The 25,286-nt window shown below is 36.7% G+C and overlaps 1 protein-coding gene across 2 annotated transcripts in view; it reads left to right on the plus strand.

Annotated features, from left to right (window-relative positions):
* Nucleotides 1-24,440, plus strand: part of DARS1 (aspartyl-tRNA synthetase 1) — a 42,302-nt gene extending 17,862 nt beyond the window's left edge. For both annotated transcript variants that reach the window (XM_074146014.1, XM_074146015.1), the window contains 12 exons: nt 3,959-4,061; nt 5,334-5,414; nt 5,953-6,012; nt 13,863-13,974; nt 15,910-16,044; nt 17,190-17,337; nt 18,284-18,430; nt 19,344-19,386; nt 20,081-20,161; nt 20,857-20,968; nt 21,897-21,968; nt 23,678-24,440. In XM_074146014.1, coding sequence (XP_074002115.1) covers nt 3,959-4,061; nt 5,334-5,414; nt 5,953-6,012; nt 13,863-13,974; nt 15,910-16,044; nt 17,190-17,337; nt 18,284-18,430; nt 19,344-19,386; nt 20,081-20,161; nt 20,857-20,968; nt 21,897-21,968; nt 23,678-23,769 — 1,186 coding nt within the window. In that variant the 3' untranslated portion in view covers nt 23,770-24,440. The remainder of the gene's footprint in view (nt 1-3,958; nt 4,062-5,333; nt 5,415-5,952; nt 6,013-13,862; nt 13,975-15,909; nt 16,045-17,189; nt 17,338-18,283; nt 18,431-19,343; nt 19,387-20,080; nt 20,162-20,856; nt 20,969-21,896; nt 21,969-23,677) is intronic.
* The last annotated feature ends 846 nt before the right edge of the window (nt 24,441-25,286 follow it).

Below are 25,286 nucleotides of genomic sequence, written 5' to 3' on the forward strand. Positions count from 1 at the left end.
TATTTTTAGAATGAAGAGAATAAGAATAGGTGTTTACTTGGCCTTCATGTGTACAGTGTCAGTTAACTCCCCTTTCAGAGGGCTTAATGGATATTTATTTTATTTGTAGGGACAGTATTACAGTTGCTGTTACTGAGTTGAGTATAAAATGTTTATACTTAGAACTATTTAAAAAGTGAACTCATTTTTTCAAAGTAAACCATTTTCTTCAGCTTTCACTGAAGCAATATAAGGGATCATTGATAAGAGATCATTGATTATTATGTTTTATGACAATTATTCACTATTTTTAGATTTAAGAATGTATTAATATAATAATTTGTGCAGTCTGCTTACAGAAAAGTGTTGAAGAAAAAACAAGATGTCTGACCAAGTATAGATGCTTCCATTAAGTAAAACATTTTCTATTTAAAGCCTATAAATAACCAAGTTTCTTTCAATTCTTCAGACTTTTGATCAAGAAAATGTTGATTGTGGTTCACTTAGGGAGGCCCGTGCGGGGTTCAGTTTGCAACATCGAGCTGTTGATGAAAGGTGTTGTCATACAGACTGCAATAATGCAATCCTGTGGTTAAAAGAGAAAGTCTTGGCTAATAGGCATACAGATAATTAAGAGGGACATAAGGCATCTAGTGGACATTTTAGTATGTGTAGACTTGATGTTTTTGGAAGGAACATTACGTGTAAAGAAGCAGTTTGCTCTATGGAGGAATTTTTTTAGCGTTGGACTTCACGAATCTCTTGCTAAAATACCTTCTTTGAGGATTAAACAATATAAAGATGTCATCTGTCTTTTCTTAATGCATCACGCATCCTAATTTAGTTTCTAGTCCTTTGTAACATTATTTACAGATAGAAATATTATTGTCTTTAATGGAAATGCTTTGGCATGCTTTTCTGCTAGTTGTTCACTTCTTTTGGTTTGTTTGGGTTTTTTTGTTACCCAGGGGAATTTTATCAAAAATTCACCTAGATGACTTAGTGCTGCTGCTGTGGAGAACACTTTGCATTACCAGCATTTAATTAAAGCATCTTGTTTCTTGTAACTTGGACTGAAGTTACCCTTTCAGTAACATTCTTGGAATTACTTGTTGGGATCAAAGCAGCAGCTTCTAGGTTTCTGTGGTTTCCATTTGATGCACTGTGTTGGGGACTTCAGATTTTTCCAGCACTGTATCTCGCTGAGCACGGTTCACACAGAACTGAAACCAAGAGTTTTTACTCCCATACCAGATTAGATATGTAGTCTGAATGAGAAAAAGCATATTTTCCAATTATCAAATGAAAGTTCAGAGTAAATGATGAATGTTTGTAAATAAAAAGATCGTCATATGCAGTAGAAAATTTGGTAGTGCTTTTGTGTGCCCAGGCAATTTTAGGCATATTTGGATGCAGGGATCTACATAGGCAGGAACTGAGGTGAAATATATCTTAAAATCTATCTTGAAATTATGAAATATATCTTAAAATTATGGCAAATTTAATGATTAAGGGATGTTACAGTTTTCAAGTTTGTTCCAGACCAAGAAACATACCATTTGAATTGCAAAGAGAAAGAGGAAAAAAAAAAAGCACGTTTAATCATAAGTGCAAAGTTTTAAAGTTCTGTTATGCAAGTTTGCAAAGCAATACCTCAGTTACGGTGATGTAAAAGTCAGTTTCCTCCTGTATTTTTAAGATGATACCATTTTGCATGTCTTGAATTCCGTGCATGTTCTGATCAAAGCTCTGTAATGACTTCACTAGCACCAGTTCTCTGCCATGGGATCAGTAATCTGATTATGAATCCATCATAAAACACATTTACATTTAACTTCTATTTTCTTTCTCACAGTGCAGAGAATTTGCTTCAGTAAGTTTAAAGCATTATTTTTATTTGCGGTTATCGGTGAGAGGGCTTTCATTCAGCAGATTAGAAACATTTTCAATGAAGACACTAGTATTTGTGTCATTAGTAGTGTTTTCTGGGCATTTGGCAAAATGTTGACATGAAAAAGGAAGCGGGAAAAAGAGAGGAGAACTGTTTAGGGAAAAAAAAAGTTAGCACAAGAGTAGAACTTTTAGGAATTCACTTACTTGAAAAGCAAAGGGAATTTATAGTTACACCAAATACTATTTTAGCATGATCTGTTTCCTCTATGTGTTTCTTATCATTACATCCTCTTGCATCCAAAACATTGCATTGCTGCCTCAGTCCTTTTAAAGAGTTTTAAACAGAATCATTTGCAAGAGAGTGTACTTCTAAGCACTTGGTGTCATTTCTCCTTGTCTTTCTTGAATTTGTTGCCTCTGCTTAAATAATGGAGATGAATGGAGGCTTACCCTTAACTGAATGAATTCTGACTTAAAGCCTACTGTCGACCTCTGCTTTATACAATTTTAGTCATTTGTTCATTATACCAATCTGAGCAACAGCAACTCTTTTAAAGTGTAAATGTACCAGAAAAACATACTATTCACGAATTTTATGCAGTATGTGGAATTACCTAATGGTTAAACAAGTCAAGCGTATGGAGCACTGTGGTCTGTGTAACATTCAGAGCAGCTGCCAGTGAGTTCTATCACCTGAAAACATTACCATCAAAGAAATAGTGTAATCAACTAAAATGCTCAGATTTGGCTTTTTTTTAGTTACTTGTAATTTACTTATGCTGGTGGGTTTTGAGAATTTTGATGCTTGAATTTTCCACTGTTACTTTGATATCATCAGCTTTTTCAAAACGTTGATCATTTTTATTCCAAAGAAAGAAAGATGGAAGTGATTAGTACTATAGTTACCATCAGCTGTACCTCCTTGTACTCAGTCCCTACCTCCTTTAACTGGGGGTTGCTGTCCCTTAGTAACACCTCCTGGGCATATAAATATTTCTCTCACCACCCTCCAACTTAGCTGTATGGGTTTTATGGGTTGGGTTTTGTGGGCATGGAGAGGGGCCAAACTTGTGAACTTGAAGATTGTTAATCGTTCTTTGTTGTACGGAGATGAGTAGTGGTCAGCTTGCCCGATGACCTCCTTGCTCACCTCTAATTATTTGCAGTTCAATTATGGGCCTGCTACTTTCCTGGTTTCTAAGGGCTTATGTGGTCAAGTGATGTACATAAAGTGCTTTTCAGTCTTAGTTAATTGTAACAGTTATTTTTCCATAAAAAAGGAAAGAAATATTTTCTGATATTTGGCCTTTGGTAAGCAGGCTAGCAAAGAGACAGAGTGAAAATATATTTCTGGTGGGGGTGAGATTATCTGTAGAAAATTACTGGTTTAAATTCCAGTACCTTAAATTCCTAAATAAAAACTGCTCATACAAATTATTTTCTCACCTATGACTCTTGAGGCTTTTGTTACTGTTTGCTTATAGCACACATACTTTATATCATATTTTTGGAAGATTTTCAAGATGTTATATGGTGTTTTAATGTACTATTAGTGACTGTTAGTGGAGAGCAATTAAAACGTCCCCTGTTGCAGAGAAATGACTTACAAGCATCTTGCATCTTTCAGTAACAAGTCACGTAGTTTAAACAAGCTCAGTCGGTTTTGATTTTCCCCTCCAGATCTAGGACTTCCTTTCAGTTTGTTGTTCTGCTGCTTAAGACACATCTTTCAGATAATTGCATCAGCTGACACATACAAGAGTGTATGTGGCCTAGAAAAAGAACTAGGCGACTTGTCAGTTCGTGTATACACACACAAAGAACGAGCGAGCACTAGGCTTAATCATAATTCTTTCCCTCTCAAGTCTTCCATCCCACTTTGAATTTATTGTGGCTGGGAATATTTTAGCAAAATCCTTCATTACTCAGTTATTACCTATATAATAAGTAACTTTAGGTAAATCCTTAAGTCTGTTTTGTTATTCCAGCAGTCCATACAGTACATGAATGCCCTTGTGCTCAGTCCTGAGGCTGGTGCAGTGAGCAATGACATTTAGTAAGCCTCCTGTCCTATCTTTATTGACAGCATCAACAAAGAGAGCATTGTGGATGTAGAAGGCGTTGTGAGGAAAGCACATCAGAAAATCGGAGGTTGTACTCAGCAAGATGTTGAGCTTCACGTTCAAAGGGTAAATTTTTGAGCAAATGGAGCACTGGTTAATTGTTTGAGAGGTTATCCGTCTAGGTTGTCTGTCTATCTACATATATAAAGTTTGTCAGTAAGCAGTTCCACACCAGAGAAATAAACTGCTTTAAACTACAAATTTTCGTGTATCATACATAAACATGAAACATTTCTGATTTTAAGACATCTGATTTTTAGAATTTCCTATTTTTAACTGCGATTTGAATTACAGTACCAAGTAAAATAAAGTATCTCACTAAAATAATTTGGCTAGGAATGCTTATAATTCTAGTTTTTGTTTCTTTACTGCAACAGATACTGTAATAAAAAGTCTGTTTCTTTTTAAGTGCAAATCAGAAGTTTCCTCTTTATCAGAAAGTTACAATCTTCCCTTTAGTACAATGGAATGAAATACGTAACTCTCAGCAAAAGTAAAGCACTGGCTTAACAGTATAGAAACTCTTGAAATCTAAAATTCCTGTAGCTTGTGCTGCAGGACTGGAGGAAGTGCAACTTTATAATTTGTTTAAATAGAAAGCGTATTTAAACCTTTATGTAATATCCTTTCCTTGTAAAGGTTTTCAGCCAGACTGTGTGCCTACAATACAGCTGAAACACAGCCATGTCAAGAGTAGAGTACAATGGCTATTATAGTTAGAGCAGTAAGGTAAATTTTAGCTAACAGCGTTGGGGAAAATCTGCAGATATTGAAGAAACGTGTTCTAATATATGTGTAATCATAGCCTTGATTTTTCTGAACTAATATCAAATTAACTGCACCTATGACTAGACTGTAAAGCAAAGCAAGGTGGTTTTCGTTCTCTGATTGTACTTTAGGTATCTCATAAATTTTGAGTCTGGAATGGCTCTTTGAAATATAATCAGATGATAGATAAAATAATACATCAACAATAAGAACAACTGGATGATGTTGCTGGAATCAGAACATAAAACTCTGTGAAATCTAGTAGTTTCAGAGCTGGCATTCATGCCAATAGTCTTGTCCCTCAGGCAGTGTGTACTTGCTCACAACTCGATGCTTCCCAGAAGAAAAAAAGATATTTTTAATCTTTCAAAAGGAAAATAAGAACTAAGCACTTCCAGTATTGTAATGAGAATGCACTCATGTATCTCAAGTATTTGAATAAAATCACAGTCTTACAGCTAACAGCCTATGCAAACACTGTTTCATGTCGATGCCAGAAATATCCTTTTGTAAATCACACCTCCTTGTGAGCTGAGCCTTATGCTATTTCTGTTCCTTTCTCAATTTCAGATCTATGTGATCAGTTTAGCTGAACCCCGACTGCCCTTACAGCTGGATGATGCTGTTCGGCCAGAAGTGGAAGGAGAGGAGGTGAAAACTTTGCATGCTCAAATACTTTTAATTGGTTTTGTAATTGAACAAAAGCATGAAAGCCAGGGAACTTCCTTAACACAGTGATTAGGTTTGCATTTTACTTCCTTTATGTTATCCGTAACTGTTAGAAATTTCTATAGCTTTGATATACCTGGTGTAGTGGGAGGTGTCCCTGCCCATGGCAGGGGGGTTTGAACTAGATGATCTTTAAGGTCCTTCCAACCCGAACCGTTCTGTGATTCTCTGATCTCTGCTGAACTGCAGTAGGTCAAATCCCAGAGGGTTTGTGTGTGTGTTCTGGAATAGTTGGGTTCTGCCTGTGACCTGTGGTGGAAGTTACACCTTAAGCTTTGCTATGCTGCCAATTTGCTCTATGTTCTTTCTAGAATGAGCTAAAAATTCTGCTGAACTTGGAAATAGCCCTTGGCTTTTAGCCAAAGGATGTTTTTCTCCATTGATTTTGGTTTGTTGATTGGTTTGGGGTTTTTTTTTGGAGGTGTATGTATTCATTATGTATTTTTGCACAACTGTTTAGGATGGAAGAGCTACTGTAAACCAAGATACAAGACTGGACAACAGAGTCATTGATTTGAGGGTAAGGAACATGCTGTGTTGCGTGCTTGCCTGCAAGTGTTTATTCTTCACTTTTCTAATCTATGAAGCAATAAAAGTCGTGGATTTGATGGAAGCGTTGTTGGCCACAGGAAAAATAAACAACATATTTTTCTATTTGTGAGTGGCTTTGTGAAAACACTGTGATTTTTAATCCTAAATGTTCACCTTTCCTGACATTAATCAAAGAACACATGTTAGTAGTTTAAAGGTGAACATTTAGGATTTGGCATGTGGCCATGTACATCTGGGCTTTTTTATTTATAAAAGTCAAAGATGACTGAATAGGGACAATTTACAAACAACATTTAGTCTTTGGTATGTAGTCTTTGATACCCCAAAACTGTAGTAAGAGCTCAGTTTTGAAGTATAAGATGGAAGTTTTGAATGTAATGTGTAATTGAGGTGCTGTAATGCATGTCTGGCAAGTGAAATTCTACCAGGCCATCATAACAATCTCACTCTCTTTGTTTCTTCCACAGCATTCCTTTATTATTTTTTTTTCTCTGAAACATCTTTCTTCATCCAGGTCATGGAGACATAGCCTTGTGTGAATTTATAACCTCCCAAATATTTACTCTTTCTGAGTAAAAAAGTATTTACTAAATCACTTACAGAACTTTTCTTCTTTTTTAATGAAACAGCAACTAACACTAAGTGTGTAAGTAGCTAACCGTTCATACCGACGTGAGGCTTTCTGGTCTTTTCCCATATTTGGCTCTCTACAAGAAAATTTTACTTCACTTTTCATTGAGTTAAGAGTGTGCTTAGCTCATTTTTATGGTGTGTCTAGTACTGCCTTTAACATTCTGGTAATGGCAGTTTCTTAGTACATCAATCTACGGACCTTGGAAATAAAACGAAAAAGTCGGTTATTTATTGGAAAATTAGGAATAGTTCTGGCACTGTGATGCTTTAAGCATTTGAACATCTGATCTCCTTATTTCAGCAATTAAAACTACCTTTGCAAATTGTTTTACTTTGTCCAAAGTTAATTGCTTTTCACTTGACCTTATGTGTAATACTGAGCAACTTCAATTTCTGGTTACTTTTCAGGAGACTCAGTATCTCATCATATTGGTCTCTTCATCTGTGTATTAAACTAAGCCTTTGATGAAGAGTTCTGTACTAATGGTTGAAATTGAAACACATTTAAAGGATCTTTGGCTTATGGTAGTGGTAAGGCAGTGTACTAAATTGCAGGGAGAACTTTGGGGTGCTCAGAGTGTAAGTTTTACTTGAACTTCTGGTGATGGAGAAAAATACTCAACAGCATTCCAGAGAAACTTAAGAAAATCCATTAAATTAATGAAATAACTGTATAATAAACCAGAACAAGCCATGAACCCCAAACAGAACAGAGAAATAATACGAAGGGAAATAACAGTTAAAAATAGTAGCTGAAAGTAATGACATGAAACTCTCCTTGGCTGTAATTCAGGTGAGGGCATCTGCAGAGTAAAACCTAAGAAGCTAATTAGTAATAGAAAAAGAAGAAGACTGTAATGCCAGAACACATTCAGTAGTCCAGCAGGAACTTCTCAATACTTCTTATATATCTCCGCCAATATAGTCATAGAACATTAGTTGTCAGTATTCTGCCTGGAGAGTACAGCTGGTGAGCTACGTGGATGCTGTTATAACCTTTTCTAACTTATATGTCCCAGCCATTGTTGGTGTACCATTTATTCAGCAATGTTTGGCACCTTTTTTTGAGGTCTGAACCTTAACTCTGCCTTCTACAGAAGTTATTTCTCTCCTCACCTCCAACAGGTGCCACAACGTGGTGCTGAACAGGACTGATGAAATGTCAAATCTCAGTACTTCAGTGCCTTGTGTCTCGTCCTCTGCAGGCACCCGTGGCTAATGTAACCTGGCCACAGCTTTCCCCTGATTAGGCTTAGGTATCTATCTTGCCTTCCTTCTATGCATAGGACAAAAGTTTCTGTCTCTGACTGTCACATTTCTGTTTGTCTTTACTGTTGCACTTTTCTGTATTTGTTTCTGAACAAAAGCAGCTTATTGTGGAACGGTAGGCTCATGCCTATTCATTAGTTTGTTTTGTTTGTTCTGTAGGAGCTTTGCTTGTGCAAAAGAAGAGTGTAAATAATTATGTGTTGCTTTGACCTGTTTTTTTTAAAGGGAGAGCTAAATAAGCAGAAAAGGTATTAAATGGAGAAAGAGAAAATCCCAGTGGGAATACATGTGTTTATGTATATGTGCACATCATAAGCACTGTGTGCAGTGGAATCACAAGAGCAGGGACACAAAGGCAGTTTGTCCTTCAAAATAACTGAAAAAAACCCAACCAGTAATTGACTTTCAATTATTTGCTTGCATAGGCGGGAGCTGTGGTACAAATGGGACTTGAGAGAGCCCCTAGTGTTCCAAACGGCACTGCTTAAGTAGGCGTGTTCTAAGGAGGATTAGAAGACATGATGTGTTAAAAGCTCAGATATATGAAGCCATTGTTAGCCTCTGCTCTCCCTTACCTCTTCCTTCTAGGAAAACCAAATCATGGGCAGCAGGGAAGAAATGTTATCAGAATAGTCCTAACAGAGACGCTGTGATGATCTGTTCCTAGAAGTGTGGGAGGAAGTCCAACCACAGATATGTGCACCATCTAGTTCTGGTTTCCTCAGTGCCCCAGTTTTTTAAGGAAGAAGGAGGTCATCGAACATCAAAAATAGAGATATTATTTTTTGGAGAAAGATTTAACAAACTAAATGCGTAGATCTTGGCTAGAGTCAGACTAAAAAAAGTCCGTAGTATGGAGCTAAAATTATTTTTTAATTTAATTTAAATACTGTCTTTAAAGTAGTTAAGTAGTTTAATTTTAAGTAGTGATTAACGAATTAGTTCATTGGATATGGCCAAATCGTGATAAAGCAGAGCTGTGAAACTCAGTTATTGCAAGAATGAAAGGGACTGGATTTCCAAAAATGGCATCACTCCATCCAGCTATGATGTATACCAAGGAGAGTTCGATTATGATGCAATAGGAGTGCAAGGAATAATAAGGAAATTACACTAGTGGAGATGTAATATACAAAGTATTCTACAAAGTTTGCAAGACTTCCATTCTTGTGTACATGTGAAGATAGACTGAGTACTACACTGTATTTTTTAACAATCTTGCACTTCGGTTGCTGACAAAGATCTCCCAGAGGTGTCTGGTAGGTTTTTTTGAGTTTAGGGATGAGAAGTACTTAAATGCCAAGATTCCACGTTATTGCTATAGTTGTTTTTCTGATGAAAATGGTGATTATTTAGGGTGGAGGGGGGTTAGAAATCATTTCTAAGGAATGATGACTGAGGAAGACTGAATCTGTTCCTGAAACTGTTTCATAAAATACAAATCACATACTTGTGGACTAGAAAAAATCAGGGTGTAGAGACAAGAGAGCTGGTAAGAAGAGTCCTTGTATAGACTAGATTTTCTTTCACATAACCAGAGGTGACCATGAGGAAACCACTGTTGACTACTGAATCTATTTTTCATGATAGCTTAATGAAAGTCAAACCAGTTCATTCTAGAGATGTTTGATTTACTGTTCCTTTATCGGAACAATTAAAAAAGACCAATTGGAGCATTGATTGTGTTTTAAAATCTTTAGTTTTCTGCTGTTCTTAAGTTTAACTGAAATATTCAGTGATGTGTAGACTTCCCATGTCTGTAAAAACACCTACAGGAACCATATTTCATGAAGATCTGTGGTAGATGAAAAACAATGAAGAAAAGACAAGTAAAATATAGGGATTTGGGATTTGCTTCTTAGTGGAGAAAATATCAGTTCAGGTTCATCCATTTTTAACAACGGACCTGACTGATGGCCTTGCTCTGGCTTATTTTTTTGATGTCCAGCAGGGTTTTTATCTTAACAGTATCTGTCCAGATTTGACTTGAATTACATGCATTTTGCAGTCCTGATGCTGTAATTATGCCTGCTAATGCACAGCTCATTGAGACAAAGCGTAGTCTTTTTAGGGTCAATATTATCCTGTTTAAACTGCTCAGGGTAAAGCATAAACATTAAACTGTATCTTTAGTAGTTTATGGCTGTCAGACCATGTTATATGATAATCTAACTGTACACTGATCTTAATGCAGGGTTGGTTTTTTTTCAAAATACTTGATTACTTCAAGCTTGATTTCATTGTGTTGAATTCAATTTACTCATTGCAAAAGCTGACTTCCTGATTTCCTGACTGAATTCAAACTGTAATGAACAAGCAGATGTACAGTTTATTTTATTTGGGTAGTGATTTGGTACTGAAGACATAACACACTCCTGGTTGTTTAGACAACAAACTTCATGTTTATGTCGTCTTCTTCTACTATAAGTAATATCAAAATTTGAATAAAAGTTGACTTCAGTCACTTTGGGTTTAAAGAATTGTTATAAACATAAATCCTATTTCGTAGCAAAACCTTCCTTTCTCATATATATAGTAGAGGAATTGAAAAATTATTTACATTATTCAAAATAATGTATATTAAAAGAATATAGAATATTTTTTTCCCTTTTTATCTAGGCTACTTTATGTATTTAATGATTGTTCATGGTGGAAGATAGGTGGTTACAGCAGGCAAACAGAAGAGCAAAACCAAGGTGAGAGTGGAACAAATTCTACAGCTGATGTGAGAGTAAAAAGAAAAGTTCGCAACTTTGCACGTCTGTGCCTCGGTCCCACCTCTTTGAGATACGATCACATGAGGTGTCAACTGCCCTCAATTCCATCGAAACACATTTTTTTGGTCTCTGGCACCTCACATGACCATTGTTCTAACACTGTGTCCTGGTTTGAGACCACACACTGCAGCTTGTGCTGAATGAAACGTGATCATTGGTTTTATGATCTTGCTTACAGTGTTAAAATACGCTCTGTCCTATTATTACTAATATTTTCCTTTGTGGCGTGTAAATAATAAACACACCGGTGACATTAGAGTGAGGTTATGACCGGAACTCAGATTTCAGCATTGTTAGCAAAACATTTTTTCTGCTGTCTGTAAAAAGGTGATTATTAAAAATAATGAGTTTTCTTGTAAAATCAACTCTGCAGACCAAGCTAAAACATTAACACCGTTAACTGCAACAGCATTTAAATGGCTTAAGTTTGTTTCTGCTTCTGCCTAACTCTGGAAGGAATATTTCCTGTCTTTGCCACAGTCTCAAGTAAGATACTTTGTCAATATGTATGTGGAAGAGTTCATATTAGCGTAAAAGGAAAAGAATGCTGTGGCAAAATCTTTCTTAAGGCAGAAGTAAAAATCAGTTCATTCTGACAGCTGTATCTGTCTGTAGTCTGCTGTGTTGTACCTACGTGTGGTAGCTCAAATGGTGTTACCTACCACTGTAGCAAACATGGTAATGTGCCAGCATCTCAGATAAAGACAGGAGAACAGCTCGAATTATTTTCTTCAGATAAATTCACTCCCTTTTTGTCCTAAACATTATACCAATGCAAAGGATGTAATTAAATCTGAAAAACTTCGCTCCATGTGTGTAGATAGAGAATCGCTTTTTAACAGCTTTGGAAAGTTTTAGGGGCACATAAAACTTTTTGAGGTCATCCATTTGGCTCCACTGCACGTTGACGGTAGCAGTTCTTTAGGAGAGGTTATCTCAGATGTCTTGCTGATCTGTTTAATTCTTACAAGGAGACTGTGGTGTCACAAATTCTCAACAGTTATCCGTGTTGGCAGTCTCTGAATGAATGGGCACTGCAACTCAGCTACCTGTGGTAGAAAGAAGAGTGGCCTTGTCAGGTCTGATTTGAGAACTGCTGCTTGTTCTTCCCTTGGTCTGTAGTTAAATAAAAGCTTCGGTGTCCAGATCTTTGAATTTGGCTGCTTTCATAAATACTATTTTTTTAAGCATAATTTATCATTACAGATGGGATTAGGAAGAGAGAGTCTTTGCTCTCCATCCTCACTAAAGCCAGGAGGAGTTACCACCTGACAAACTATTATTAGTGGAGAACTGGGTTTGTTCTTGACTGGTGGTGTTTCTGTGCATGCTTTTAGCTCAGACCAAGCAATTGCTTTCAGATTGGGTTTAGCAACCATTTTTCCTTTTCCTTAGGGCTGTATGATTCAGGATCACATTCTTACCTGCTCTGGCATGAAACTGGTGTTGGTTCATCAGAAGGGTCAAGGAGGCGTTGTTACTGTCCCACTTTAAATGAATGATGTGCAGTTTGTCTCTTAGTATTTTTAGAAATGTGTCTGGTTTATGAAAAAATGTTTTGGTAAACCCAAATGTGATTGTTTAAATTGTCATCTCTTGGAAAATGTCTTCCACCTTCTAAGCAGGAGATGGTTAAGAAAAAAAAAAATTAAATACCCCTTTGAATCATCCCAGTGCTTTGGTGTAACACTGCCAAATTATGCCCAGAACTCTGGCGAAGACTTAGCATGTGTCTGATTCTGGGAGACCCACGTGAAAAAGTTTGAGGGTACTTTTGTAACTGTTGCTCAAAACCTCATTTCCTTCATTTTGAAAGTGGTGGGAGTAGCGGCTGCGGTTAATGCTATCAGACAGCGAGAGCTGCTCGCTATTATTTACTAGTCTCAACCACTTACCCTCCTGAGATACTGTATCGGTCAGCTAAAATTGCAAATAACTCCAAATTACTACAGATCTGCAGTAGTATTACAGTTTTCTCTTTTTTTTTTTTTCAGCGAAGTAATATCTTTATCTTGCAGAGACGATGGATGTAGCTTTATTTCAGCGTATCTACTGACTGACTGTGTAAAGTTGGGTGCTTATATAATTTGTTTTGGTTGGGGGTTTTTTGTTTTGTGGTTTGGTAGGAGTCATGTGAAAAAGCCCACAAGGCTCTTCTTGCCCTAACTGAAAAGTCGGGTACCTTTCAGAAAGGAGAAGTAAACAGTGCTATGACGCAGTTTGTCGTAAAGAACCGTTCTCTTTGTTGTTTGCAAGAATTCGTTAGGTTTTATATACGCTTCTAGGTTGCTAACTGTCAGGTCTTAAATGCTGCAGGCACAAAATCAGATATGGGTTCAGTGTTGACGTATTGCAGTGTTTTCAGCATTCACTGAGGGTTTTTTTTCTTTCACACTAAAGCCCGAAAGTGTTAGAGTGTAGGTATTTGCTAACTAGATAAGTACCTTAACTGTGTCACGTACATAAACAAAATGAAGATGATCAATTCGGCTAAATCAACTTTTGTTTTCAGCTAAATCTGCTTTTGGAGTAAATTTTGAAAAGACAGAACTGCAGTTGATATGATCAGGTGTTATGTGAACTGTTTTTAATGCTGGGAGTTTAGACCTTGGTTTTGAGATGTTTTTGTGGCAGTGTTACATGGTACATGGTTAACATGTGGCTGTGTTTTTACATGAAAAACATTGTATTTGGTAGCCTTTAATAGATAGAAACATTTCTACCTTATCTAAGTTATTGAGGGCTTTGCTTTTCTCATGCACTGTATATTACTGCGGCTGGTTTAGTTCAGTGCTGAAAGCTTTTTAATAGGTTTAGTGTTTTTATTCAATTTCTTACTATAAAACCTTTATTTGCAGAAGCACATCTCATAAATCAGTGATTCTTTAAATGTGGAATTGACCATAGTGCCTCTATTATAACTGAATATGCCATAGATTGAAATGAGGAGTTTCTCTTGTTTCCTTTGCTGTTTCTATTTGTGTAATAAACAATCACCGATTTGCACTTTTCTCTGTTTAGGCAAATACAATAAGCAAGTGTTCCTAAAAGAAGAGATTCATCCTTCTAGCTGTCCAGAAAAAGTAACAGCGTCAGGAAAAACTAACTTAGGATTCATTATTTTATCTTCTTCTTATAGACCTCCACTAGTCAGGCAATCTTCTGCCTTCAGTCTGGTATTTGTCAGCTTTTCCGAGAAACTCTTACTCGCAAGGGATTTGTGGAAATTCAGACTCCCAAAATCATTTCAGGTATTGTATATATGATCCAGCAGCTACAGGTCTGCCTCTTTTACAGTTGCTCAGCACACCTATCTGCCAAAAATTTAGTAAGTTTTTATTCAAAAAAGATGAAGTTCTGTTTCTACTTTAGAGATGCAACCTAGCAAACTACTTCTAGCAGGTATCCAAGTTGTTCTTTACTTTTCTCCTGGCTTTGGATGTTAAAAGAATGAGAAGTCAAATATTATATATACCCAATTTATGTACTCTGCAGTGCATTTAAAGTTTTAATTTGGTTAAATACAGATGTCTGATCATATGCATTGCTTTTGAAATCAGTGTTCTCAATGTTGAGCACTGCCAGTTCTATTCCCAGTAACAAAAAAAAACCCCACTCTAATTTAGATTAAAAGCAGCTTCCATCATAAAGAAGTTACAACAAACATACCATGGTATAAAAGATAATGCCATTATATATACAATATGTCACCTCTTTAGCAATGAGCATATGGCTGAATAGAAGGTGGCCAGTCATTTTTCTGAAAGTGTGGCCTAACAACTTCAGCCCGACTGAAAGTCTGAAAATGTAGATTTTGCTTCTAGTTGTGCTGTTGATCTGCTGTATTGTTTTCAAAAGTCAAATTACTTGATTTATGGATGGATGCTTTTCTTCCATCTTATTGGTGTTTGATGTTTTGTTGATGTCGCTAAGACACGTGGTATGGAAAATGTAGGGCAGAATGTTTGCATTATTCTCATTGTATGTGCATTCATTATATGCCTACATTTTGCCTACTGAATTTTATACTTCTATATTTATATTTTTGAGGACAGCTCTTGCCTGAGATAAAAAAGGGCTTTTTAACAAAATACATGTAAGCAACTATTCTTTCAATGTGGAAAGTACCGTTGAACTATAAGATTGGATAACTTTTTATCCTGTAGAGACATTTGAAACAGCATGGAGTACTAAAGGCTCCTAAGTAATTTATTTACGTAGGACCTTTGAGGAAGTGTGCTATTCTTACTGTGCAGTGTACCATTGAAAGCAAGCAAGCAAGCATCCTATTGTTTGAATGAGATCATATTTTGTAAAAATAACTAGGTTAAGGTGATGCAATCCTTACTAAATTTCAAATTTAAATATCATAGCTGTTCTAAGATTGGAGATTTTACAAGTTATCTGTAATCAAAAAAACCCTGTAAATATTCACTGAATTTCAGTGGGAGTAGTAATGAGAGAAATGAAACATTATTCTCAGTGCAATGGTTAGTAGTAATAATAATTAGTACTTTACCTAGAGTTATCTTAACATTAGAACTTTCAAAGATTATTAACCAGTATTTCATTCTGGCATGCTTTTGTTAGCAAGTTAGGGAACTGTAACTCTCATATCACACACTGGGAAATGGAAAGGTTAAAGTGACTCTGCTGATAGTTTTGGTAGGCAGTTTGCAGTCAGGGATTGAAATGTGTGCCTTCTTGGTTCCTATTCTCTCAAGGTAACCTTCTATGAAAACTGCCTCGAACTGAGAAAAAGCTGTATACCTTTGGCAGCTGTCCTCTGGTAAATCTAGATTTGCCTCTGAGAGATATTTATGCCTTCACTTAGAGAGGACGGTCCTGGCAAAACAGGATATGCAGTTTCATCTCAGCCTCTGCAGTTAACCCCTGGAAGCCTACGTCACTGATAAAGATGGGTTTCCACAGAGATGTTGGGCTGCAAGTAGATGTGGTGGTACAACAGTGCGTTCTTCTGCCATTCCCACTCTAAGGTGGGGGACAGCTGGGAACAGTAACATTATAAACAGAGCTGCAGAACTTCCCTTAGCATTAACAGGAATACACTTTGAAGAAAAATGTCCTTCTGATCTCTAAATGTAAGAGCAATAGCCTATCATTGCACCTCTGATTTATTTTTCACATTTTTATTTTAATAATTACTGCAAGCGTTTGCTTTTCAGCTGCCAGTGAAGGAGGAGCCAATGTGTTTACTGTATCGTACTTCAAAAGCAGTGCCTACCTGGCTCAGTCCCCGCAGCTGTACAAGCAGATGTGCATATGTGCTGACTTTGAAAAGGTTTTCTGCGTTGGGCCAGGTAAGAAAAACGTTGGATTATCCAAAGTCTGAAGCGTGCAGTGATGGCTTTTAGCAGCTGTGGTACAAATAAGATAACACGCACCCTGAAAGCTTTGAGTGGTTTCACTTAATACAGTTTCACTTACCAAACACAAATTTCAGTTGGGGCGACTAATGAGAGTAAAGTTGACAAAGCAGTTGCTGGAAGAAAACTAAAACACTGAAATGAGGGCGGAGTACCCTTCTCTAGTGCCTGCCGTTACGTGAGGAGAAAGAATTGAGTTGCATTGGAAACATGTAATATGATGAAGTTAGTAAAAACGTGGAACAATACTGTGATTACTGAAGCCATAGCTTCCTGTTAACCGTGCCCAGCAGTTGCTTTTAGTTGCCCAGTAGTAAGCAGTTAAAATAGGCAAGCTAGGTTTTATGTACTTCCCTTGCTTTTGTATATGTACAAAACAACATGATTTAGAAAAGACATACTTTTAACTGGGCTGTCAGTAAGCAATAAAAAAATAATAATTTCCAGTCTCATGCTCTCTCTTTCTCAAAAGCTGATAGGACGTGGTCTCTTTAGGTGGTAATACAGCATTTTTTTTGTAAGACCTCAGACAGGTTTAAAGATACATGAGCTGGAAGTGCTGCAAAACAAATCAATAACACCTTACAAAATAAAAAAAAAAAAGATGCAAGTAATTTGGAAGATCTTAAATTTCTTGTTAATTGCTGACAAATGAGTCATGGTTTATAGGAAGACATGTTTATATTAGACTCATATGTATGAAAAAAATCACCCAGAACAGACGTGCACAAGTCCATTTCCTCTGAAAAAGGTGGTTTTCAAATCTGAAAGTTCTTGTGTGCCTGAAAGCTTGTCTGTTTTTAACACTTCTGTCGGTCTAACGAGAGATACTGCCTCTCTCCCAGTCTTGTCTGTCTTGTATCCTTTGAGCACCACGGCTACAATAACGCTGTCACTGTTGTTATAAATGATGCTCTGAGGCAGCTAGTTTTCTTTTTGTTTTGCAGTGAGAATTGTCATGTCTAAAGACAGCATTGTCTGCCTGGTCCATATGCTGATGTGATTGATTGTCAGTGTTATTTTTCGAAATGGAATGATAATTTCAGGTCAGTTAGAATTTCTGTTGTTTAATTTTACAGTATTTAGAGCTGAGGACTCCAACACACACAGACACCTGACTGAGTTTGTTGGTCTGGATATTGAAATGGCTTTTAACTATCACTATCATGAAGTGGTAGATGAGATTGCAGATACCTTGGTGCAGATATTCAAGGGACTTCAGGAAAGGTAATGAGAGTATTTTCCATTTCATAAGCAACTTCGTTTGAGATCTCTGGTATGAAATGGGTGAGCATTTTATCCTCAGCTTCTCTGATAAGCATTAGTAACCTGATTTACAACACAACTTCAAAACAAGCATTTTTGCTTTGCTCTTAACTATTTCTTTGTGCCTGACCTATAAAGTTCATTCAAGCCGTAGGTCAGCAAACTGTTGATCTGTAGCCCAAGCTGCATCTCCTCGAGTATGCACTAAGAACACTTGTTGTTTACTGTCGAATGGATTTCCTAATAGCAATGATCCATCGTTAATCTAAAACATCCTTCTTTTTGTGCCATTATGAGTAGACTGATTGTTCTGTTTTGAAATTAATATTTACTAAGAAAGTTTTTCTGAATCAAATTTATCGTAACAGCTTGCATCTCTGCCATGAGAGCAGCAAAGATTATTTGCCATTATTCACAGTCCAAGTCATTAAAAAGCCAGGCCAGAAGTTTAGGAAGTGGTTTTCATTTGCTTACAAATTAGACTATCCTGGCAGCAGAAATGCAAATCTTTTCATCTGTCTGGAAGGAAATTTCTCTTTTATATTTGAAATAGGATATTACTGAAATCAAAGAAGAACCTAGGTAAATATTACAAACCAAAGGGATGATTTCTCCATGTCTTTACTGTGAAAATTTGACCTAGTCAATTATTTCTTACAAAAGGAATGAAACAGAAGTAATAGTAAAATATTAACATGTATATCACTGAAGTAGATGCATTAACTTACTTTAAACATTTCATTAGGATTGTACAGAATTTCTCCAGAAATGGCTTTAAAACAGTTTTTTATGTGGCAAGAGGGACCTCTTGTGGCAAAAATGTATTGCCATGGCAAAATCATCACAAGAAGAGTACATTTCTTGATTGGTTCGTATTTTGCTTCTCTTCTTGTTTCCTCATGTATAGATTCCAAACTGAAATTCAGACGGTGAACAAACAGTTCCCATGTGAGCCATTTAAGTTTTTGGAGCCAACGCTGAGGCTGGAATACCGTGAAGGTGTGGCCATGCTTAGAGAGGCTGGTGTTGAGATGGGTGATGAAGAAGATCTGAGGTACTTTGGCAGTACACAAATGTGTCAGACTCTCGAGAAAGCGGTAGTAAAGTGTCAGTTTTGTACCGTGCAACTGACAGCCCTCAAGAAGGAAACACGGAATAAACAGTACTTGTATCCAGGTCTCTTGACAAATAAATGAATGGATATGAAAAAAGTATTTTCTTTTAATGTAGACTATACATACAAACGCCAAAAAGTAAATAACATGCAACATAGAGTGAGAGTAACTTGAACCTTCTAAGGATAAGAAGCATTTGTCTTTCTAACAATTGCAGTCCTTCCTGTGAATTGTCATGTCTTTGAATAGGATTAAACAAAAACAGTAACACCTTCCTATTTCTTCTTCCCACCTCTCAGGGAAATGATTAAGGAACCATGATGGCATTCCCACTGATTTACTGAAAGATGGGTTTAATTAACTGATTATATATAAACTTTTTAAAGACACTTAATAAATTAAACCACTTCTGTTCTTTCCCATAATATATCCAGTATCATTAGGATAATGTGAGATTTTACAGAGCAAAATTTTTATATAGCAAAATAATTTGCTCAGCAACTGGTTGTGGTGTTTCTGCACAAGGTGTGTGCCAGTAGGAAATAGAGTACACCGTTCTTCAGTAATCAGAATATGGTGACTAGGAAGTAGTTATATTAAGAGCAAGAATATCTTTATTTGTCAGTTAATTTAAGGGATTTCTAGGACCAGTACAAAATATCTAGGAACAGAAATAAATATACTTTATTTTTGTAATTGCTGTCTGCAAAATCCAAAACACTCAAAAACAAGTACTAGATGTTATAAAGGGCAGGGTTCCTTGAACTGGCTTGAAGTCTTTTTAGCTTTATGAACTATATAATCAGTATGAGTTTAAATCACTTAATTTTAATTGTGATAATCTTTTTTCAGCACACCTAATGAAAAGCTCCTGGGACGCCTGGTAAAGGAAAAGGTAAAAATTTTTAGAATAAACAAATTTGTCATTGAATCTGAAACCTGATGTCACAGAGCCATTGGGTTGCAATAAACGCCTGCTTTACGTAAAACAACTTTTTGCACACTGATTGGGAATACAGTATCTCAGAACATGCAAAAGTTGTGAAGAGTTTGTGATTCGCATAAGCATTTTTTACTTGTCTAACTGCACTGCCATTTTGCTGGTTATTTAATCTACTCACAGATTTGTCTTTATCACTAATAAGCTGTTTCAAACCATTTAAAATCTTTTACATTTATTTCTGTCATCTGTTATACTGAATACGCAAAACAGGATAGTACGTTCCAAAAGCAGTTCTTACAATAATTTAAAAAAAAAAAAATCAACAAAACAACCCAGATTCTTACTAAACCTATAGGAAGAGATGAGATCTTTGGCAAAAAAAAAAAAGTGCCTGTTACTACAGCAAGACAGTTCACTGGTAAACATTTGTAAGTTTATACTAGAAGTAGTATTGGAAAACTGAAAAATAATATGCCATTTTTATTGATAACTTATTTTTTAAGATAATGCTATCAAATTTTTGGAAAGTTATTGGGAGATCCTTTTTTATTTTATTTCACAAATTCACTGGTTGTGTCTTCCTCTTGTAATTTGTTCTTTGGATCGTTTTCTCTTGTATTAACTGTTTTAAATTACCTTCTTTCAGTATGACACAGACTTCTATATTCTTGACAAGTATCCTCTTGCTGTGAGGCCTTTCTATACAATGCCAGACCCAGTAAACCCTGTAAGTAAAATTCTGTGTTGTTGTCAATGGGGTTTTTTTTGTAGTTTAAATTATTCCGTGTAGGGATAACTTGACAAAATAGATAAACTATATTTATATCATCTGCTGCTGTAATTAAAATTCTGATAACAAGATTAGGTCAGTGTTACATGACTTGTAAAATGTTCACAGTTACTCTTCACTGGTGAAAACAGAATCATAGAATTGTCTAGGTTCGAAGGGACCTTTAAGATCATCTTGTCCAACCATCAACCTAACTCTGATACATACCAGAAAGAAACAAATTACCTAAAATTTGGAGAGCTTTATGAAGAGATCTCCATGGTCAGGGCACCTCTGCCATCACTGAAAAGAGGCGAAAACATTCTGCCAGAACAACAGACACTTTGGCTTTTTTACATTGTTAGAAATTCCCCAGTTTATTCCTAAATCCAGGGTAAATATCCTTAGAGCATCTTTTGCTGGGATAACTACGTGCAGGTGTAATGGTTTTTCAAATGGATGAACTTCAATTTTTTTAAAATCAACTCCAGTCTAATGAGAGCAGCCGAAGGGCTGTCATTCCCGCACAGGCTGCAGATACCTTGCACTTCTGCTGCACAACTTTGCGTCTCGTAAGTGAAGTTATTGAGATATGTGCCACCTGAGGATGGAGCAACCGTAGGTAGGAAATAAACTCACCTTTGTTCTTCCAGAAAAACTCCAACTCTTATGATATGTTCATGAGAGGGGAAGAGATCTTGTCTGGAGCTCAGAGAATTCACGATCCTCAGCTGCTGACAGAAAGAGCCAAGCATCACGGCATCGGTAATAAGTCAAACAAGATGAAGCTGAATTTAAAAGAATAGAAATCATGATTGGATTTGTTTCCTTAAGAGGAAGAATTGGGGCAGAATTTGTTATGTGGCAGTAGTGCTAGAATCACAGTACTGATTCCTTCTTAATGTTAATTTATCTAATTCTGTTTAACCATTTTAATCTAGAGTCGGTGGTATTAAGAAACTAGTTAGATTCCCAGCAACACCCTGAGGAAAAGGGATTGTTTCCGAGGACTTTAGAGAGAATGTGATGTAGGAAATAGCTTCAACAGAATGAGGGCAGACAAACAAGTCTCCTTCAGTCCTGTCGCTCTGTACTCTCACAAACTTTTTGCAGAGCAGAGTCTTGGTTCACTGTCCTTTTTAAATCTTGAACTGAGAGCAAGTAAGCAAGAAGTCTGCCTTGGTAAAATTTAAAAAACAAAACAAAAGACGCAGCAGGGACAAGGCCAGCTATAATAGTAGAAGGGTAAAAGAGTAAATCACGAGAGTAAAATGTAGATTAAAATTATGCTTTCAGTGAACGGCCAAGTGAAGTGGCAGGTAGGCAGTAGCAAAAAAGGAGTAGCTCCCACTGTAGCAAGACTGAAAAACAGTTGCTAAATCTTTGCTTTCTCACTGCAGTTTATTCAAGGAGTCACCGTTTTCCATAAGTTACAATAAACAGTTGGGCTTTGCTCTTAATTCTCAAATTTCTTCCCTGATTAAGTTATCAAGAAAATTATAAAACAAAACTGTTGTAGTCATATTTTCTAGACAGTCCTGGATAATTTATGTGTTTAAGGAGTAAACCCCCACTGTTAGTTTATGAGTTAAATTTGTAAATTTTTTTGTTACGCTTGCAGTTGTGTAGTCACTTGTATGTTTGGCTTGGGGTTCACAGAGCCAAGTGAGAAACATGTCTTTTTCCTCTCTAGATTTAGAGAAAATAAAGGCTTATATCGATTCCTTTCGGTTTGGTGCACCTCCACACGCAGGTGGTGGAATAGGTAAGTATCCGTATTTTATTTTGTTCTGTGTTAGCCTGAGCTTGATTTAAACTGCCCAGTCTCAAGCAGGGCGCAATATAAAATTCAGAATAGTAGCCTTGTTAGGTAAAAGCTTGGGGCTCTTTACCCTGGAGGATTAAAAGACAAGGTAAAATGTAAAGATCATCATAAAATAAATAGGCAAAATATTAATGGCACAGTCTGGCAAGTTTAAAAAGTAGGTGATCACAAGAAAAAATACCGATTTATTAGCCAGGCACGTCACTCTTTCAAATTTGACCAAAGAGGAAAATTTAAGGAAGCAAGAAAGTACTGTATGATGTATGGATTTATCATAGCCTACTAATACCAGGAGCCACCAGGAGCCACCAGGAGCCACCTGTCTCATAGCGCATTTCATGAAGCTGTTCTGCAGTGAAGAGAAATAAGTGATTGCTTCTGTCTTAGTGATTTGACTGAATGTCACTGGTCAGTTTGGCTGATGCTAATTGCTTCAGCAAAAGCACTGAGGCTCTGTGTCTTGGGTGTATTTTACATGTTAAAATGAAAACAAAAGATAGGTTTTAGGCATCTTAACGATAACAATTTACAGTTATGCATGTTGCTTTCATTAGCAGGGTGAAATATGTTCATGCGTATGGAAATAGGACACTTGGTAGGTCCTGATTGATAAACACAATGACTTCTTTGATTCAGTCTTTCTGCATTTGCCTTACTTTTGTGAAGTATATTTAGTACATTCTCAGAACAACTTCCCATGTATGCCTTCAGTAAAGGTGTTAGAGCTGCGACAGGCTATTGAGACAACTGTTTTGGAATACCTACAAGATGTAAGTGTGGATGATCAGGTGGTACTTGTGAGCAGAGGAGATGCAGCATTTGCAGGTGATCCGAGATCATTTAGGCCAGTCAGAACTGACACCAAGGAAGCTGAAGTTACATCTCTTCTGCAGAGTAAATGCTCTTTATGGCACATCCCAGAGGTTGGGCCAAGCACCAGCCAAACAGGAGATGCTGTTTCAGATGGAAACCGTAACCTAGGAGGGCAGCGTGTAAAAATTAGTATGCATCTGGGTTTCATCTCAGCACGGCTAGGGTAGCTCTGTGGATTAGGAAATCCTTCCATGTTCTACAGTACACACATAACCTCTAAGATTTCAGGCAGAACAGACACAGTGACCAGTGAAATATTTATTGTCATAAAGATATCAGCAGATAGTTACACGGGTACGTATTGCTGAATCTGCATTTTTGTACTGCAGAGGGCTTGGGGTGAACTTCCCCGTTTTTAATTGCAGTTGCTTGTGGCACTTAACGTCTCTGAAGCTGTTAATGCTGGTTTGGACTATCCTCTGTTACTGTGTTCGAGGTACAGTTATCCCCATTACACACCTCCCATTTCAATTTTCTACACCATCTTTCTTGAGAGCCCGAGCGATTCAGAGCAGGGCCGAGTCTCTAGTCCCGCTGCTTATTGATACGTGTTCCAGATGAAGCCTGTATCGTGGCAGAAGGATGCAGATGAGTGTAAAATCCCTGATTTTTGGTTCTAGCTCCTTTCTGCAGTCGGATGTGCTAATGTGTGCATCTCAGTCTTGGGTCCCACTGCTACATAGGGCTGGCTGTAGGTATAAAGTACCTTTAGCTGCTTTAGAGTTTCGAACAAAAAGACTGACTATACCGATGTTTTTTTTTTCCACGTGTTGTAGGGCTGGAGAGAGTAACCATGCTGTACCTGGGGTTGCACAACGTTCGTCAGACCTCCATGTTCCCACGGGATCCCAAACGACTGACGCCCTGACATGAGCCGCTTCTGAAAGTTTGAGATGATTTGCCCTGCAAATAAGATATGATTGCAAGTATATCCCCTGCTACTGATGAACCTGTATTGATTTGAGCATTATATTATGCAATAAAAAAAAAAAAAGGAACATCTCGTTTACTAAAGTGCCACAATAATTTTTTTTTTATCCTTAGCTGTTTATTTAAAAGAAAATATTTTAACAGATCAAGACTCTTTGTATTGGCAACTGTGCACATTTTTAATGAAAATGTGATACTTTGAGTTAGTATTCTAGTGTCACACTAAATTGTATTATGTTTCTAAACATTTTAATAAATTATGCAATAAAAATTCTGCATTTTTATCTTATGTCTGCAAAATTGAAAATTCTGAAGTACAGAATTGGCTTGAAGCTAAAATAACGGGCTGCTTGCAATTTAAAAATCAGGAGGAAACCAGCCAGTTATTAATTTACATGAGTGTCAGGTAGAGAAGCAGGTGAGAAGAACATTCTTAACAAAAAGTCTTCATATGAAATTGTGAAAATAGATTGCAATAAATCTCTCAAAGAAAATTAGATACAATATCTGTCTTTCTGGTTTTTGCTTTGTATCTTCACAAGATAATCATGAATCGATAAGGGTTCGTTGTTTTTTTTTTTTTAATGATGCAACAACTGCCTGAATTTTAAATGTATTTTCTTTCTATCTTCTTACCTTTTTTTTTTTTTTTAAAGTTGTACACAAGCCATAGGCCTCTTCTTTATTTTATGTTACTGTTGGAGAATGGATGGAAGGTTACACACACTCCTGGAATACACGAGGGATATATAATATTCTCAGAAAATGAACGGACGGTGAGTTTGAGAGCAGGGCGTGTGTGTTCCTGCCTGACCCAGCCTCCAGGATAACAAACACAACAAATCAGCAAGGATTTCATGTATCTGTTGCCAATGAGAGAGAAGCAAATAATGCAAGCCAACCTATTTCAGGTTTTTTTCATTTACAAATGCTGTGAACAGCTCAACTCTTTTACATTTAGAGAAATTTGGTGTTTCTGCAAGTCAGAGAACTTCTTAAATTCTTTGTTAGACGTCCTTTTTCTCAAATGAATCGCCTACTTCAACCTCCTCAATTTACAGTGATGTACAAAGCTACTTCTCTTCCTCCTCCCAACCCAAAGGACGTGCCCTGCATTTGGAGAGGAACCAGTGTATTTGAAACTTCCTTTTATGGACTGCATCTGATAGTTGTTTTTCAAATTTAAAACATTTTTTTAAGTGTGGATGCCAAAGAGCGAAGGATCAAATTCCTTCCTTGGGCACTGCAATAGAGTTACTCTAATATTCATACACATTTGTAATTCCTGACTTAATTTTTGCTTAACATTTTACATGATAAAGAGCTTTCAGTAGGAGGTATGGTTTAGACAGTCTGTGTTATTGTTGGTACCTTGATTTTTAAATGTCAGAGAAGTCACATATTGGTTACGCTACAAAAAGGTCAGTGAGGCTGTGTATAAATTGTGTAGAATTT

The sequence above is a fragment of the Numenius arquata genome, chromosome 3 (assembly GCF_964106895.1).
Source record: "Numenius arquata chromosome 3, bNumArq3.hap1.1, whole genome shotgun sequence".
NCBI lineage: Eukaryota > Metazoa > Chordata > Aves > Charadriiformes > Scolopacidae > Numenius > Numenius arquata.